Here is a 17136-nt window from a genome sequence, read left to right as displayed (position 1 = left end):
TTTATTTGCAATTCTGTGTTTCCTTGCAAAACTACGTATATATGCACTGATATGGCTAATATTGTTCTCCTTAGATAACTTTCCTCCAAATATAACTGGGCCAAGCACAATTAATGCCACTCTGAACACGCTAGTGACAGTGAACTACACAGCAACAGATCAGAACAACGACCCCGTGGTGTTCTCAGTACTGACAGATTCCAAGGATGTCAATATCACATGTAAGAAACTCCTATAAATTGTAACTTTACTATATATTTAATAGTGCCCTTTTCATGATACTAAAAGAGAAATATCTATATCATTTTAATGTTCACTGTGTACCTTAAAATCTGCTTTGTCTGTAGGTACATGTACAGTACATACTTTTTATGCATATTTCTTGGATTTGGATAAATGCTGATTCCTCCATAAAGATTCTGAACCCCATTTTTCATATTCAAATTTAAGAAAAAGGCAAAAATAGTATGAACATAAAATTGTTACATTTAGTTGTTCAGAGGCCATGACAATTTTGGCATTCAAATGACTGACCAGTAAATATGACCTGCTGATTGCTTGCTTTGGGTTACTAGTAGTAGACCCTTTTCTTAATGTGTTCAGTTGAACTGAATCAGAACCTTAAAGACTGTGCCTAATCTGAATCCTGCAAAAAGTGCTGACATTCAGCTGAATTCCAAACTGGATTTGGTGCTTATCTACATGACATTTCCACAACAGGCAGAAAGTCAATAAATCCAATGATCAGTAAAAGCTATTACAGATTATTTATTTATTTGTCTTCATTGTTTTACTGCATAGCTAATGGTCGGCTAACGTGGAATCCAAACAGCTCAGACCCAATTAACATCACTATCCGAGCAAATGATTCTAAAGCAGTCACTGATTTAGTCCTGACACTTGTGCTGTGTAACTGCTCAAACAACGGCAGCTGTCTCTATGACCAGACAATTACTCTATCAAATTACACGAATTTCAAGGTAAGTAGGGCTCACACAATGTTTCCATTTTAAAACAGTACCAACTAAACTTGTTAGAGATGCTAATACTGCAGGTCACATTTGCTAAAATCCATATTTGAAACACAGTAGGGGCTATTTACTTACTGCACTACGGTTGAGCTTGGTTGCAGTGAGTAGCATTAAAAAACATGATTCACTAAAGGTGCAGGAATGTGATCTGTTATCTGAAAACCTATTATCCAGAAAGCTTTGAATTATGGAAAGACTATCTCCCATAGACTCCATTTTGATCAAATAATTCAAATTTTTTAAAATAATTTCCTTTTTCTCTGTAATAATAAAATAGAACCTTGTATATGATCAAAACTAAGATATAATTAAGCCTCACTTGGTTTATTTAATGTTTCCATGTATGCAACAAATTACAGAAAGATCTGTTATCCGGAAAACCCAAGCATTCTAAATAGCAGGTCCCATACTTGAATCATTTTGTAGTCCATGCCATATAGGTGCTTTAAACGTTGCTGCATTCTGCCTCCTGATATTAATTCCACATAGTTGCACCTTTTGATGAAGAGGAAACCAGGAATCTAGAGCCACCTTCGAACAAGATGTTAGCTCCAGGGTTCCCTGCATCAATTGCTCAGTTATCCTGAAAGAATAGGGAGAATGTGTCACTTGCACACCAAACACCAGAAATTATGTCAACCAGACATAGCAAGTTTTTAGGAGAGACCATAATAATGCTGGAATTATGGGAAAAAAAATGGCAACTGCACTCATTATTGCACGTGGTCTGTTGCACTTGATTTGTAAATAACCCCTAAAGTTTTTGTGGAATAAAATGGCTCAACAGTTGTATAGAGTAAATAATAAGGATGCTATTTGCATTTTAGAAATTCTACAAAATTCACCAAAAGAATACTCCACAATTCTATTAATTTCACGTCGATTTTGGTATATTTCTTAGAGAAATACCTTATTGTCTCCTTTAAATGCAAAAATGTTTTTCTCTGTTTTAGATGGCTGGATGTAACTGCTCTGCTGCATGGACTGGAATGTATTGCAATGAAGATTTTAATGGCTGCATAGAAAATAAATGTTATGTGAACAATAGCTGTAATGATACAAAAGCTCCTGGTGTAGGATTTTCATGTGCTGCATGCCCTGAAGGCATGACTGGAGATGGAATACAATGTTCTGGTGAGGACACAGAATTTTTGAATATATTGTATAATAATAATAATATAAAACTTTCAAGCCTGCTCATCTGACACAGTGGAAAATTTGCAATACACATTAAAGTCTATGGGCGACTTTTTTCACTGCAAAATATATTAGGTTCTATGGGTGACTTTTTTTTGTTGCTGTGACTTTTTTGTAGCAAAATATAGTCTATGGGCGACTATTTTTCTCATTCAAATTGCATTAAAGTCAATGGGAGGTTTTTTTCTCAAGTTTTTTCTCACTCCAAATACATTGTCAAAGGGTGTTTTTTTCTCACTCCAAATACATTAAAGTCAATGGGCGTTTTTCGCTGCAGTTTTGCAAAAAAATCAGCCAATGGTGAAAAGCAGAATTATGCTACGAATCTATGCGTGCTGAAAAAAAATTGCTCATCACTAGTTATTATTATCATCACTATTTTACAAAGTGACAAAAGTTGAAAAACACACATATTCAGATCCTCCTTGGATAATGTTACCTTTAAAGGACCAGTAACTCTGCTTGCGCTCCTCTTCAGAAAAGGCGATCCGGCAATCCATCGTGTGGCACTTGATTTCTCCTCCCTGCCTTCCTTATAGGCGATAGCCAGGAGAAATCGAACGCCGCACAATGGATCGTAGCCTTGTTGCCTTTTCTGAAGAGGAGCGCGAGTGTAGTTTTAGTAAGTAATTTCTTAATATCTTTTTTTAAATATTTGATGTTACTGGTCCTTTAAATGCAGACTGTGATATTCTAACACAATTTGCAATTGTTCCTCATCATATATTTTTTAGGGTTTTTGAGTAATGCAGCTCTGCAAATGTCAGAGACTGGCAGATGAATGGGAGAGAGTCTGAATGGAACAATTATTAATCGGAATAACAATAAAAATTTGGTTTATGTTATATTAGTGACTGTTCCCCAGTAAAACACTTCAAGATCTAGAAAATGATCAGTGTAATACACATTGCATGTCGATGCCTGCATAAATAGTTTGTGTTAAAACTGTTTTTTATTTCAGATATTGATGAATGTTATTACAACATGTCAAATTGTGAGCAACTATGTAACAATACTGCCCCTGGATACAACTGCAGCTGTAGGGAAGGTTATACAGTGAGTGAACAAAACCATTCCAGGTGTGAAGGTAAATTTCTTTCCTCTCTCAGAACAGACACAATAATCTGCAGCCAGGGGACATTCTTGCTTGGCTGTATGGTAAAGATATAGTGTTTACATGCCACTCATTCTAAATAACTGTATTTGTGCTGCCACAACACTTTTGCTTAGGAATCTAATTTTACATAGTCTCAACTTGGGCTTTGCTGGGGGTTTTCCATGCCTTGATCTGTACAAATTACTCTCATCCTTGGGTAAATAACAAGAAACAGAATTAGTGTCATGCTCTTTCTTATACACACCTCATCATGCCTGTTGCACAAAACACTTGTAGACAGGATCTACTTAGCAAAGTGGACTATGCCTAAATAGATTTCTTACCCAGCTATCTCTCTGGTGGGTACTTGCCTACTTTATTATATCAGTACACGGATATGTACAATGTAAGCTGGATAACGAAAACGTGAAAACAAGCTTGAATTGATTTTTTAAATTATTACATATTAATGCAACATTTAAAATATTTTTACTAATGAATTTGTTTGGACCATTTTATGCCTCATTTTGCAAAGCATTAAGTCAAATCTATATTGTCTTGATTCCAATCAGATATTGATGAATGCAGTAATTCTATTAATTATCCTTGTGGTAACAATAGCACAAGGATAATGTGTACCAATGGCCCTGGAAACTACTCATGCGAGTGTAAGAAAGGGTATAAAGGAAACTCTTCTATACTATGTGTTGGTAAGTACTATAATTCACTGGTTCTCCCTTCTCCTTACATTGATTCTCCCTCATTTTCTCAATTTCATTGTTTCCAAAAAGAGATGTTAAAATGAGCTGAACTTTTATCATTGCAGACATCAATGAATGCACAAATTTGTCTATTTGTCCAAACACGTCCACTTGTAGCAACACAGATGGCTCATACTCCTGCAACTGTCTGCCGGGATATAATGGGACAAATTGTACAGGTAAGATGTAGCCACACCAGTAACTGTATAATTTATAAAATCATTTTGGACCTCAGGAAAAAATTTGGGTTTAAAATATTAAGTGGGTTATATACTAAACTCCGAATGCAAAAATCACGAAAAATTTGTGATTTTTTTTTATTATAAAATCGGAATTTTAAAGAATTACACATTTTTTGGAATTATTAAACCCCGAGGATGGAAAAGTCGGAATCAGAAAATCCAGCATCTCAAACCTGTCAAGGTTGCATATAAGGCAATGGGAGAAGTCCCAATGATTTTTTGATGTGCACTGGGTTTCGTGCAATACCCCGTTTTCTAAGTTTTTGGGCAAATATCTGAGTTTATGGGTGAAAAATCCGAAAAAATTGTGAAAATCAGTTTTTTTCCCTGCAAAGCAAATTTTCGTGAAAATTTAATAATAAATAAGTGTAAAGAACCTGAGCAGATTTGATTGGAGTTTGTAGGAGAAAATATTGAGATAAATTCAGACTTTGATAAATAACCCCGTAACTGTATAATTTATTATATTATTCTGGACCTCAGGTAAAATCAAGAATCATGATTAGATGGGCTGTGTGATGTGGCTGACAGGCTATTACTCTACAGTTGGAACATTCTATATTATAATATGATTGCAGGTTAAGTGCTTGGGTAACAAATAGATTACAAAGATTTCTCAATTTAGGTATAGAATCTATTATTTGGCATGCTTGGCTGTGAGGTTTTCCAGATAAGGGTTCTTTCTGTAATTTGGATCACCATAAATTGTCTACAAAAAATAATTTGAACATCCACTATGTTTTGCCACCAATATGGATTCATGCAGCATAATTGCCATCAATTACAAGGTACTGAATTATTAATACAAAGAAAAGGGAAATCATTTTTAAAAATTAGAATAATTTGCTTAAAATGGACATAGAACAAGACCTTCTCGTAATTCAGAGCTTTCTGTATAAAGGGTTTGTGGATAAGGGATATATATGGCATACCTAATGGTTTCTTGTTCTAGTCTTAAATCTCATCTCTGATCTAGTAATTTCTACATTGAGGAAAGCTATTTTCTGTTTATCAAACTGAAAAAAGTTTAATTTGCAGCTTTGTGGAAGACAGTGAAAGAATCCATATTACCCTTCCAGAAGAGGAATACATCACTGATGAACTCCCACCATTCCACACAATTCATAGTTAAGAGTACAGTTCAATAGATGTAGTCCTCTTCAAAGCAACTAATAAAAGAGTTGGCATAGGTGGGGTGATGTTGGATTCCATGACAAAAAAATATTGTTCCTTCAAGAAAAAATTATTTCTATTCAGAATAAAATTGAACAATGAAGAAATCAAATATCGTTCTCGTTATATTTACCACAGTTAGCTAACATGGCCCAGCAGCAATCTACCCTTAATCCCCCAAAGTTCGTGAGTTTACCTGTAGCTCTAGAAAAATATGTTTTTTCTTCCAATACAGATCTTTATTAGATCAAGTATAAAGTACAGTTTTATTATTACAGAGAAAAAGAAAATAATTAAAATTAAAAATTTGGAGTTTGGATAAAAGTCTATGGGAGACTGCCTTTCCATAGTTCAGAGCCTTCTGGATAAGAGGGTTACCATATAGCGGATCCCCTACCTGTATATGTTCCTTAGTACTAAAGAATGTGCTTAATCTACCTTTCATTTGTTCCAGATATAAATGAATGTGAGACAAACAACGCATGTCCCATGAATTCGACCTGTAATAACACTATTGGATCATACATCTGTAATTGTAAAACAGGCTACAGTGGAGTCAATTGTACAGATATTGATGAATGTGCAGATTCATTGAATAACTGTGGTTCATATTCTCAGTGCAACAATACTATTGGGTCGTACAATTGCTCATGTTTGCCCGGATACACTGGCAATGGGCTACAGTGTGAAGGCAAGTTTTGTTACAACTTTTTATAAATATGTGTGCTTGTTCCTGGTTTAACAACTTGATGAAATGTTCATGCTATGACGTGCCAAATTGTTTTTCCCAAATACATCTGGATATCCATCCATAAATTTCTCTTCAAGGAACCTATTCTCATCCCCTTAAGACTAATGCCAAACCTACCTGTTCAAGAGCTAACACAATATCTCATTCAATGTTGACACTTACCAGCCAAAGCCCCAAGCATAATGAACAGCTGCATTTTCTGTTTCTATTAAGGTATCCACTAACTTATTGCAAAGATTAGCAGACAAAAAAATCCTTGCCACTCAATGACTTTGTAGATATTTATTTTTTATTTACTTAACCTTTGTTTTCAATATTGCCATTGCTAATCTATTTGAATAAATATGCAACATTTCACAAGAAACCTTATGTAAATGACAATATTCAGATATTAAATAGTCACACTAATGTAAAGCACTGTACATAAAATAACCGTTGTCCTTTTATCCACTGAATGTGTAACAGTTAATTCTGCTTCTTTACAGATATTGATGAGTGCAAGAATAACAGTACTAACTGCACTGCAAACAGCACCTGTATGAACACCAATGGCAGTTTTTCTTGTGAATGCAATAATGGATTTACAAAAGTTGGTGGATTGTGTGAAGGTATGTACAGTTTTGTGTTCCCATCTCCAAAAAAGTGCAATCAACATTTTTTTTGTAGTTGATGTCTAATATAATGCATTTTGGCTGATATTTGTCTTAAACTTAAAATGTTCACAATTAATTTCCTGCTAACCACAACTGCTTTTTTATCATCAAATTGAACCTTTTGGTATTTTTTTATATCTTTTACATTACTACATTTTCTTTTTATATGATATCCAAGCGGTCTTTACTATCATGAAGGCAGTGTGGAAATTGCCAAAAAACAGGCACAATGTACAGCACCCTTTTCTTCCATTTTACATTTCTTATATAAAGAATTGCCGCAGGTCTCTGTGGTCTGTTTTGGAGATGACTCCTATGGCTACCCCCATGCAAATTGTTTATAGCATTGCTGTATTTATGAGAAATGGCCATGGAGAGATCTTAAATCTCACACTTAGGGGCCTAAATACTAAAACTTTGTTTAATCTCATTTTTTCTTTAAAGAAAGTCAACCAAACTCCCTTCCACGAATTTAACTCATTTATCAATAATTTATCTCAAAAAAAGTTGGAGAAACAAACTCTACAAAAAAACAAGCATCAATTTTATAGTTTTATAGAGTTTTCGCTGCGAAAACTCTAATTATTCTGATTAACAGACAAAAACCCGGATATCGAATTATCCAGCACAGATCACGATGTCAAGAATCAATTTCAGGGGCATCTGCCATTGACTTCAACATGACCTCAACAAGTTTGAGATGGAGTATTGTCGCTGCTTTGGGGTTTAATAAATGTCTAATGTTTATTTTTCCATGAAAATTTTGAGTTTTCCCCCCTAAAAAAGTGACCAGAAATAAAGATGAGGTTTAATAAATAGGCCCCTAAGTAGCAGATTATCTAGAACAACGAATAAGTGCTGACCCCAAAATGCTTCATCCACTTTTTCTTCCAACCCCATAGTTTGGGCCTCTGTTCTAACTCTAACTTTAAAACAGACTGCAGTGCATAGGTATTAAACAACTTTCATTATTTAGTAGTACAACAGCAAGACTCAACTCATATATTGATTTATATGGGCTGTGTTCCATGCCACCCTTCCCAGTTCCACAGCACAGGAAAAAGAAGGGATAATGCCCTTATTAAAATTGCATTTCAGATATTGATTAATGTTATCTTAACATGTCAAATAACATGTCAAATTGTGAGCTCATTCATTTTTGAACACTACATCTTTTATTTTCCTTGTTAATATACAGTATATATATATATATATATATATATATATATATATATATATCTTCTTTTTTTTTATTCATGTAAGCATAGTTTTGCTAAGAAATGACAGCACTGTTATTATTGTGCATTTATGACCAATAGAGACTAATAGGTGACTGCATTTTTATTTTGCAGATATCAATGAATGTAATAATACTTCACTATATTGCACGGGTCCAGGACAAATATGTCAAAATACTCCGGGCAATTTTACATGTGGTTGCTTACAAGGGTACAATAATACAGCAAACAACATCTGCCAAGGTAAGGAGATTATGTACCAATATCTATATGATAGCTAAACAGTATAGTAGTGAGGGTTATAATCAAATTATTTACCGTATATACTCTAGTATAAGCTGAGTTTTTCAGCATCCAAAATGTGCTGAAAAAGTCTACCTCGGCTTATACTCGGGTCAGCGGGCAGTAGCTGAGATTGCAGTCACTTTTAATCATTCCTATACCAACAGTTCACTTGGGGAGAGACTGCAATATCCCACAATGCCCTCTGTTGGTTATATGAAAGAATAACAGTGCGCCCTCTGTTGGTTATATGAAAGATTAACAGTGACTGCAATATCACACAGCGCCCTCTGTTGGTTATATGAAAGAATAACAGTGCGCCCTCTGTTGGTTATATGAAAGAATAACAGTGACTGCAATATCACACAGCGCCCTCTGTTGGTTATATGAAGGATTAACAGTGATGGCAATATCACACAGCACCCTCTGTTGGTTATATGAAAGAATAACAGTGCGCCCTCTTTTGGTTATATGAAAGAATAACAGTGACTGCAATATCACACAGCGCCCTCTGTTGGTTATATGAAGGATTAACAGTGATGGCAATATCACACAGCACCCTCTGCACATGGTAGTGGGACAGTGGGGCAATGCACACAGTAATCCGTTTGGCAATTCTCTGTCACCATCAACTTTGCAAAGAAGTCCGGTTGATCGCTGGGGGGTCGCTTTGGCAGAATGTGCGCTGCTGGGAGACAGGGCTGTAGTTGTGTCTAGGCTTATACTAGAGTCAATAAGTTTTCCCAGTTTTCGTAGGTAAAATTAGGTACCTCGGCTTATACTCGGGTCGGCTTCTCGGGTATGGTTTCTGTTGACTATAAGTGAATTTAGCAGATTATCCAAAACTCCCTGTAACATAAAGCTTTGATTAAACTGCGTACAGTAAACTTAAGCAACCCTCTGTACCCAAGTATTTAGCCTATATATATAGCCTATAAAGTGTAACTCTATAGATATGGTTGCTACAACTCTATGGTACATTAAACAAATGCTATTCTTCTTGCACATCCCAACTTCCCTTATAATGTGAAGGAAGAGAGTACCTCAAGCCAGTCGATCTATAATTTCTCCACTTGGTTGTCCACCTTGAGACACATTACAAATAACATAAAATTACAAATTGGGTTTCTTGGTTTTTCCGCACCTTATAACCACCCATCACTACTGTTTAGAAGTCCTTTAATCTTAGACGTGCCAACGGCTCTTAAAAATGAACATGAATTTGTACCAGAAAGAAAGGAACTGCAAAGAAGAGCTAACGAGGTCGCACAGCCTTGTTGATAAATATAATTAGATTGTGTGTGTAACTTGGAAACCATGAAAGGAATAATTATTGCCTTAAAAATTTTTTTTTGATGAGTGCATATAAATTCATTCAAAATAAGATCATTGTGTCCACACTTTGATGTATTGTCATTATTATATATTGTGATAAACAATTAAGAGTCAATAAAGTACAATAGTGTACGGAGTGCTAATTACGTAAGCAACAGTTCGCATTCCATTAGTCTGTAGAAGAAGGAATCACCCAATAAAACATAACATTTAATAGTTCATTTCAAATCAAAAGAGGGAATTAATGAAATATAAAAACACTGAGGGGCAGATTTACATAGGGTCGAATATCGAGGGTTAATTAACCCTCGATATTCGACTGCCGAATGTAAATCCTTCGACTTTGAATATCAAAGTCGAAGGATTTACCGCAAATAGTTTGATCGAATGAAAAATCGTTTGATCGAATGATTAAATCCTTCGAATCGTTCGAATCGAAGGATTTTAATCCATCGATCAAACGATTTTTCTTCGACCTAAAAATTGATAGAAAGCCTATGGGGACCTTCCCCATATGCTAACATGGCACATCGGTAGGTTTTAGGTGGCGTAGTACTTCGACTATGGAATGGTCGAAAAGTCGTAGTCGAAGGTCGAAGTAGCCAATTCGATGGTCGAAGTAGCCAAAAAAATCATTTGAAATTCGAAGTTTTTTTTATTCTATTCCTTCACTCGAGCTAAGTAAATGGGGCCCTTAAAATTATGATGTATCCCGATCTGGTTTCACTGTTGTGACTATTGCAGTATATCTGAGTAATGAAAATACTGGTCCCACCTAGATCATTACATCAGCCTATATGCCCTCTAATAGTAGTATGAGTTGGGGTGGGGACCCTGAAAAACGCCTAGGTTTTGCTCTACCAATCTATCTATATATCTAGGCGTTTGCTCTGTCGAGCGTTCTAAGGATGGGGAGAAGGCACTCCGGAGGGTGGGCTGAATGGTGGCAGCAGTTTCCTTCCAATAACGGAGATAGCGTTGGACAGACCGGTGATGTTGTTACCAGCACTCGCACAGACTTAATTTTGGGCTTTGCCCGTTTCCAATTTTCGGTGTTGCATTTGCACTAGCGATAGGGAATCGGCCACACTTACTTAGGTGCCTCTGAGAGGACAAAGTGCCAGTTACTCTATGCACACCGTATTGGAAACATACATGTCTGTATAATACTGCAAGGTACAGTACACTGGGTTTGTCCTCCATTTGTATGCACTACCTTTGGTTATTTAACCTATTGTGTTCATGTCTAAACTTGTGGTGTTGCTTTAACACAAGAGATAGGGAATAGGCCATACGTACTTAGGTGCCTCTGAGAGGACAAAGTGTCATTCTACTCTCCTTGCACACCATTTTGGAATTAATACTTGTGCGATACTTCAGTGTCCAGCATACAGGGTGTTGGTTTGTCCATTGTTTTTCCCACAATGGGAGCTACCTAATTTCTTTTACAATAGACAGTCTCCTGCTCTCCATCCCAACTCATACTACTATTAAAGGGCATATAGGCTGATGTAATGATCTAGGTGGGACCAGTATTTTCATTACTCAGATATACTGCAATCCTTACAACAGTGAAACCAGATCGGGATACATCATAATTTTAAGTGTTTTTATATTTCATTAATTCCCTCTTTTGATTTGAAATACACTATTAAATGTTATGTTTTATTGATTGATGCCTTCTTCTACAGACTAATGGAATGCGAACTGTTGCTGCATAATTATCGCTCCTTACACAATTGCATTTTATTAACTCTTAATTGTTTATCACAAGATATAATAATAATAATAAATCAAAGTGTGGACACAATGATCTTATTTTGAATGAATTTATTTGCACTCATCCAAAAAAATAAAAATTATATTTATCAACAAGGTTGTGCAACCTCGTTAGCTCTTCTTTGCAGTTCCTTTCTCTGGTACAAATTCAAATAACATAAAATATTGTAGGATGTAAACATCTGTTCCATGTTCTTTAATCATATTAAGTTTGATCAAGTTTTTATAGAAATGATACCAATTCTTAAGCACCCAGTATATCAAATGATGTTGCAGTTGTCAATTCATTTTTGTAGACTGCTGACAGGCAGTTCACTCTTTTAAGAGACAAGGGTACATTTGCTACTATAATAATGTTTCTCATATTTTTTAATTTCTTGCTAAGTATAAATATAGATAATAATAATAACAAGCATATGTGTTTATAAATATGATCTCTATTTCAGATATTGATGAATGTGCTTCAAATACGACCAATAACTGCTCAATTGATGCAATCTGCTCCAATATAGATGGTTCTTTCAAATGTCAGTGTAAGAGCAACTATACAGGAGATGGTGTTAATTGTACAGGTATTGTATATGAAACCTCAGGAAACCCATATATCCTATGGAGAAAAATTAAATAATGTAACTATTGTATAAAATGTCTTGATTATGTCCTTTTTTATGGTCTCTTATAAGTATATTCTAAATATAGCCGTGGTAATCCGTTATACTTTGAATTATTTGCCTTTCTATTGAATAAAATGCTCTTCTCTGTTTTGGATTGGGAAAATATTTCTGCATATGAAATGTTTAAAAAGAGTTTTTTGACTCCCTCAAGAATATATTTTTTTTACTACAGTAGTACATTAGCCTTTGCTTGTCCTTTAACATATTCATTGGTGCAGTACTATGAACAAAAATCTTTATGGATTTTCCCTCATACGCAAGTGTGAGGCCTTCTGACCCACACACTGAACAAGCAATAACTATTTTACAAATCAAACAAATCTGGTCCAGCTGATGCATCATCTGTCTCAACATGCCAACATTTTAAAGACTTTTTGATGTTATGTCTTAAAATATATAAGAGGATATTTTTCTATGACCCTCAACAGAAATGCAAGAGCATTCAAGGGCACAAAAAGTGCCCTTTTGTGCTTGTTTAAACTATACTTCTGTTCATGGTCTGGTGGAACTGGCTGAATTGAATGATTCCCAAGTTTTCCTAACCTGGGCACCATCAGTTCAGCCAGTTCCACCAGACCATGAACTTGGGCACCATCAGTTCAGCCAGTTCCACCAGACCATGAACTTGGGCACCATCATTTCAGCCAGTTCCACCAGACCATGAACTTGGGCACTATCAGTTCAGCCAGTTCCACCAGATCATGAACTTGGGCACCATCATTTCAGCCAGTTCCACCAGACCATGAACTTGGGCACCATCAGTTCAGCCAGTTCCACCAGACCATGAACTTGGGCACCATCAGTTCAGCCAGTTCCACCAGACCATGAACTTGGGCACCATCAGTTCAGCCAGTTCCACCAGACCATGAACAGAAGTATATTTTAATACAGCACTATAAAACAGAACCATGTTTATCTGGAGAACACAGGTCTCTGCACTTTGTTTTGGAGCTCAAAGACCAGTTGAAATTTTACTATGTCCAAGGCAGGGTGCAGAGTGCAAAAACAAGATGGATTGCACCCATTTTTTTGCACTTTTACGCTCCCTACTAAGTTTACTGAAGTACAACAAACTCATAGCAACCAATCAGCAAGTAGTCTTTACTGGTCACCAGTCTGAAAACAAGTATCTTAGTGATATACCTAGCTTTTTTACTAATAAATAAGGTAAAATCGGGTATTGGAGTTTGGTCATAGTTTTTTTGTTTAAAAAATTAGATAAATTAGAATTTTCGTAAATAACAATCTAAATGTCTTGTTTGTTATTTGCTGTTAAAATGTATATTGCCTTTTATTTCCAGCAATAGAAACTACTACAAGTGAGATTCCGCTTATCAATGCAACCAGTTTTACTACTCCATTGCCACAACCTCAGAGTACAATAAATCAAACATTTGTATATAATACGACAACAACATCTGGAAATGTAACCAATGGGACAAGTGAGATTCCCCTTATCAACTCTACCAGTTTTACTAGTCCACTGCCACAATCTCAGAGTACAATAAATCAAACAACATTTGTATATAATACAACAACAACATCTGGAAATGTAACCAATGGGACAAGTGAGATTCCCCATATCAACTCTACCAGTTTTACTAGTCCACTGCCACAATCTCAAAGTACAATAAATCAAACAACATTTGTATATAATACAACAACAACATCTGGAAATGTAACCAATGGGACAAGTGAGATTCCCCTTATCAACTCTACCAGTTTTACTACTCCATTGCCACAACCTCAGAGTACAATAAATCAAACAACATTTGTATATAATATGACAACACCATCTGGAAATGTAACCAATGGGACAAGTGAGATTCCCCATATCAACTCTACCAGTTTTACTACTCCATTGCCACAACCTCAGAGTACAATAAATCAGACAACATTTGTATATAATATGACAACAACATCTGGAAATGTAACCAATGGGACAAGTGAGATTCCCCTTATCAACTCTACCAGTTTTACTAGTCCACTGCCACAAGCTCAAAGTACAATAAATCAAACAGCATTTGTATATAATACAACAACTTTAGCTCTAAGCACAAGTAAGATCACATTTGCAGTCACAACAGCAGCAGTGACTTCATCTACTATCAAACCTACTACTGCAGCAACAACTACTACTACTACTACTACTACTACAGCATCAACAATATCAACAACCACTGCAACTACTACCAAAACATCTGCTGCAAGTGGTAGTGTGATTAAACGTAAGTAATAAAAATTAAGTAGTCACATGAAAGAGAAAATTTACTAAAGGTGGTACAACATGCAAAGCCTCTGTATAGTTATGCCTTTTCAAAGATGTGAAGGCATGTTATGAAAAAGCTGTTGCCAAGCATCTGGTATCTGGTACCGTACTAGACTAATGTATAAGGTACTAAATCAGAGGGGCAGCTAATTTGCCCATGGAATCCCTTGTTACAGCTGTGACACTGCTTGTCCAATACACAACATAGAGCAGGATGGTTCACTTGCATGTAGAATTCACAGCAAATATAAAGTGCCTTGTGGCTTGTATTATGTACTAAGCCTTACATTTAATTCATAACTTAGTCCGGTTATCTGCACAAAAGGCCCTTAAATCTAATCAATAAACAAATGTCTGGACAGTTTTTAGCTGTGACTGTTCTCCTTTAAAGGGAGAACCCAAAGGTTGAAAAATGGACTAAGATTCTTTTATGGAAATCAGTCACTAGTGTTTTTACATTTGTGAGCTTAATGAACACATTTTAGCCATTCTCCTACTAGATAGGAAATGGCAAAGAAATATTAATGCACCCAAACTGTAATGGTGTCCCCCAGCACTTCCACAAGGGAAAACAATGTATGTGTTAGCTTCAGAAACACTGTTATTGTATATATAAACAAACTGCTGTATAGCAATGGGGACAATTGAAATAGGGCTAAATGGCACTGTTTAAATACCAGATAACAACTCAGCTCTGTAGAACACCATTATATTCTATAGAGTTTATCTGCTATGTAGCCTGAGCCTTTCCTCATTTAAATGGCTGCCCAATAGTTACACAGTAGCTACATTAATTATATATAAACTGTAGTACTGTTTCTGAAGCTAACAATGCATTATATTTAATTTAAATACTTACATTTTTTGGGGTTAATGTTCCTTTAACACCATCATGTTGGTGGGTCATGCAATGACACCCTCAGTTACATCATTGAGAGATTATATGCCAAACACACAATAGGATCCCAGGTGCTAACCACCTGATCAAGGCATTAGGTATAGGTTATTAGTTGCACTTGGGGGCACATTTACTTAGTTCGAGTGAAGGAATAGAATAAAAAAAACTTTGAATTTCGAATGATTATTTTGGCTACTTCGACTATCGAATTGGCTACTTAGACTACAACTTCGACTCCAAATCGAACGATTCGAACTAAAAATCGTTTGACTATTCGACCATTCGATCTTCGAAGTCAAAGGATTTAACTTTGACAGTCGAATATCGAGGGTTAATAACCTTCGATATTCGACCCTTAGTAAATGTGCCCCTTGGTGTTCTTGGTGTGCTGACTCTTGTTCAAGTGAAATGAAGCTAGAATCACATTACTGGAATATTGTAGCCTTTATATACCAGGAATAGTGATGGGTGAATTTGGGGCGTTTCGCCGAAAAATTCACGAAACGGCGCTGGTGTCTCGTTGACGCTGGTGCAAATTCAAGGCGAAAATGCGCCGTTGTCCAAAAAAAACGGACGCCGGCGAATTTTCACGGCGGTTTCGCAAATTTATTCGCCATCGGCGAATCGTGGGAATTCGCTGCGGATTTGCGCCTGGCAAATAAATTCGCCCATCACTAACCAGGAATTATACAAGCAGAAAGCAAGGTGCAGACCACAGCCAGTGGGAACGTAACGATAGAGGAAGCAGACCCTGCTGCTGCAGTGGGACCCAGGATGTATAGGGGCATCATGAGGTCCTAATTCATATACAATTTAAATAAATGTTGGTAAAACTGGTCAACCTGGGGCCTGAAAAATAATTTGCTGTGGGGCCCAGTAATATCTAGTTATACCACTGGCAGCCTGACCATAGATACAGGATAAGTTCTTGCTGAAAAGGGAGCACTCTAGCACTGCTTCCCAGTCTTTTTAAATGACCTCTTTACTTTAATTTTAATACATTAATTTATTGATTCAAAAAGCACACAATGCATCTGTCACTGTCATACTGGCAGCCATACAGTATCTTTACTAAAATACAACAGTTAACTATGGATTCATGCAGCTTATTTACCAGCTTAAGTACAAAGGTAGTGATTTTTATGATGCAGAGAAAATGAAAATGTATTTAAGAATGGACTATGGTCTTCTCTTCTATTCAGATCTTAAAGGTTTCTCGATAAGGGGCCCCGTACCTGTAAATTCAAAGCAAAAATTGTTCTCACAGAGATAGCATTGTTCCTCTATGCCTATTTTTCCCATTAACATTGTCTATTAAATTTTTCCAAAAGGTGAATCTTTCTCTCACAGTATTTCCTTATTTGTGTTTCAGCTGTCACCCTCTTTAACTACAGTGCAGTATATGGTGACACACAGTTTGTTGTCCGAAGCACAGATTTTACTTCCCCTCTGTTTCAGCCACAAATGGGCTTTCCCTTTGGGGGCACCCTGCATGATTATATATATGTAAGTATGTAATATAGCTATACTTGTTATTTCTTACTCAAACAACCTTAAATGCTGATTTTTTTTTTCTTGTAGTACACAGACAATGGTCAGATCATTTTCCCGACATCTCAAAATGATGTCTTCGTCTACACTAACCCACCAACCGGTGGATTTACTTCCAACTATCCAGTATCCATGATCGCTGTATTTTGGGATGATGCTGATTTTTCTAAAAATATTGGAACAACATATTATCAGGTTAGATTCCA

At 36.1% G+C, this 17136-nt stretch overlaps 1 protein-coding gene across 1 annotated transcript in view; it reads left to right on the top strand.

Moving 5' to 3' along the window:
* LOC108716196 overlaps positions 1–17136 on the top strand; it is an 81056-nt gene that overhangs the window by 29170 nt on the left and 34750 nt on the right. Inside the window, exons 23-35 of the mRNA XM_041563248.1 lie at positions 75–221; positions 802–980; positions 1985–2165; positions 3190–3315; positions 3897–4034; positions 4151–4264; positions 5955–6191; positions 6737–6859; positions 8257–8385; positions 11985–12110; positions 13514–14440; positions 16752–16885; positions 16961–17125. Of these exons, the coding sequence (XP_041419182.1) occupies positions 75–221; positions 802–980; positions 1985–2165; positions 3190–3315; positions 3897–4034; positions 4151–4264; positions 5955–6191; positions 6737–6859; positions 8257–8385; positions 11985–12110; positions 13514–14440; positions 16752–16885; positions 16961–17125 (2726 nt within the window). The remainder of the gene's footprint in view (positions 1–74; positions 222–801; positions 981–1984; positions 2166–3189; positions 3316–3896; positions 4035–4150; positions 4265–5954; positions 6192–6736; positions 6860–8256; positions 8386–11984; positions 12111–13513; positions 14441–16751; positions 16886–16960; positions 17126–17136) is intronic.

This window comes from Xenopus laevis, chromosome 5L (genome assembly GCF_017654675.1).
Source record: "Xenopus laevis strain J_2021 chromosome 5L, Xenopus_laevis_v10.1, whole genome shotgun sequence".
NCBI classification, from domain to species: Eukaryota; Metazoa; Chordata; class Amphibia; order Anura; family Pipidae; genus Xenopus; species Xenopus laevis.
The sequence above is the reverse complement of the archived record's forward strand: the minus strand, read 5'-3'. Positions and strand labels throughout refer to the sequence as shown.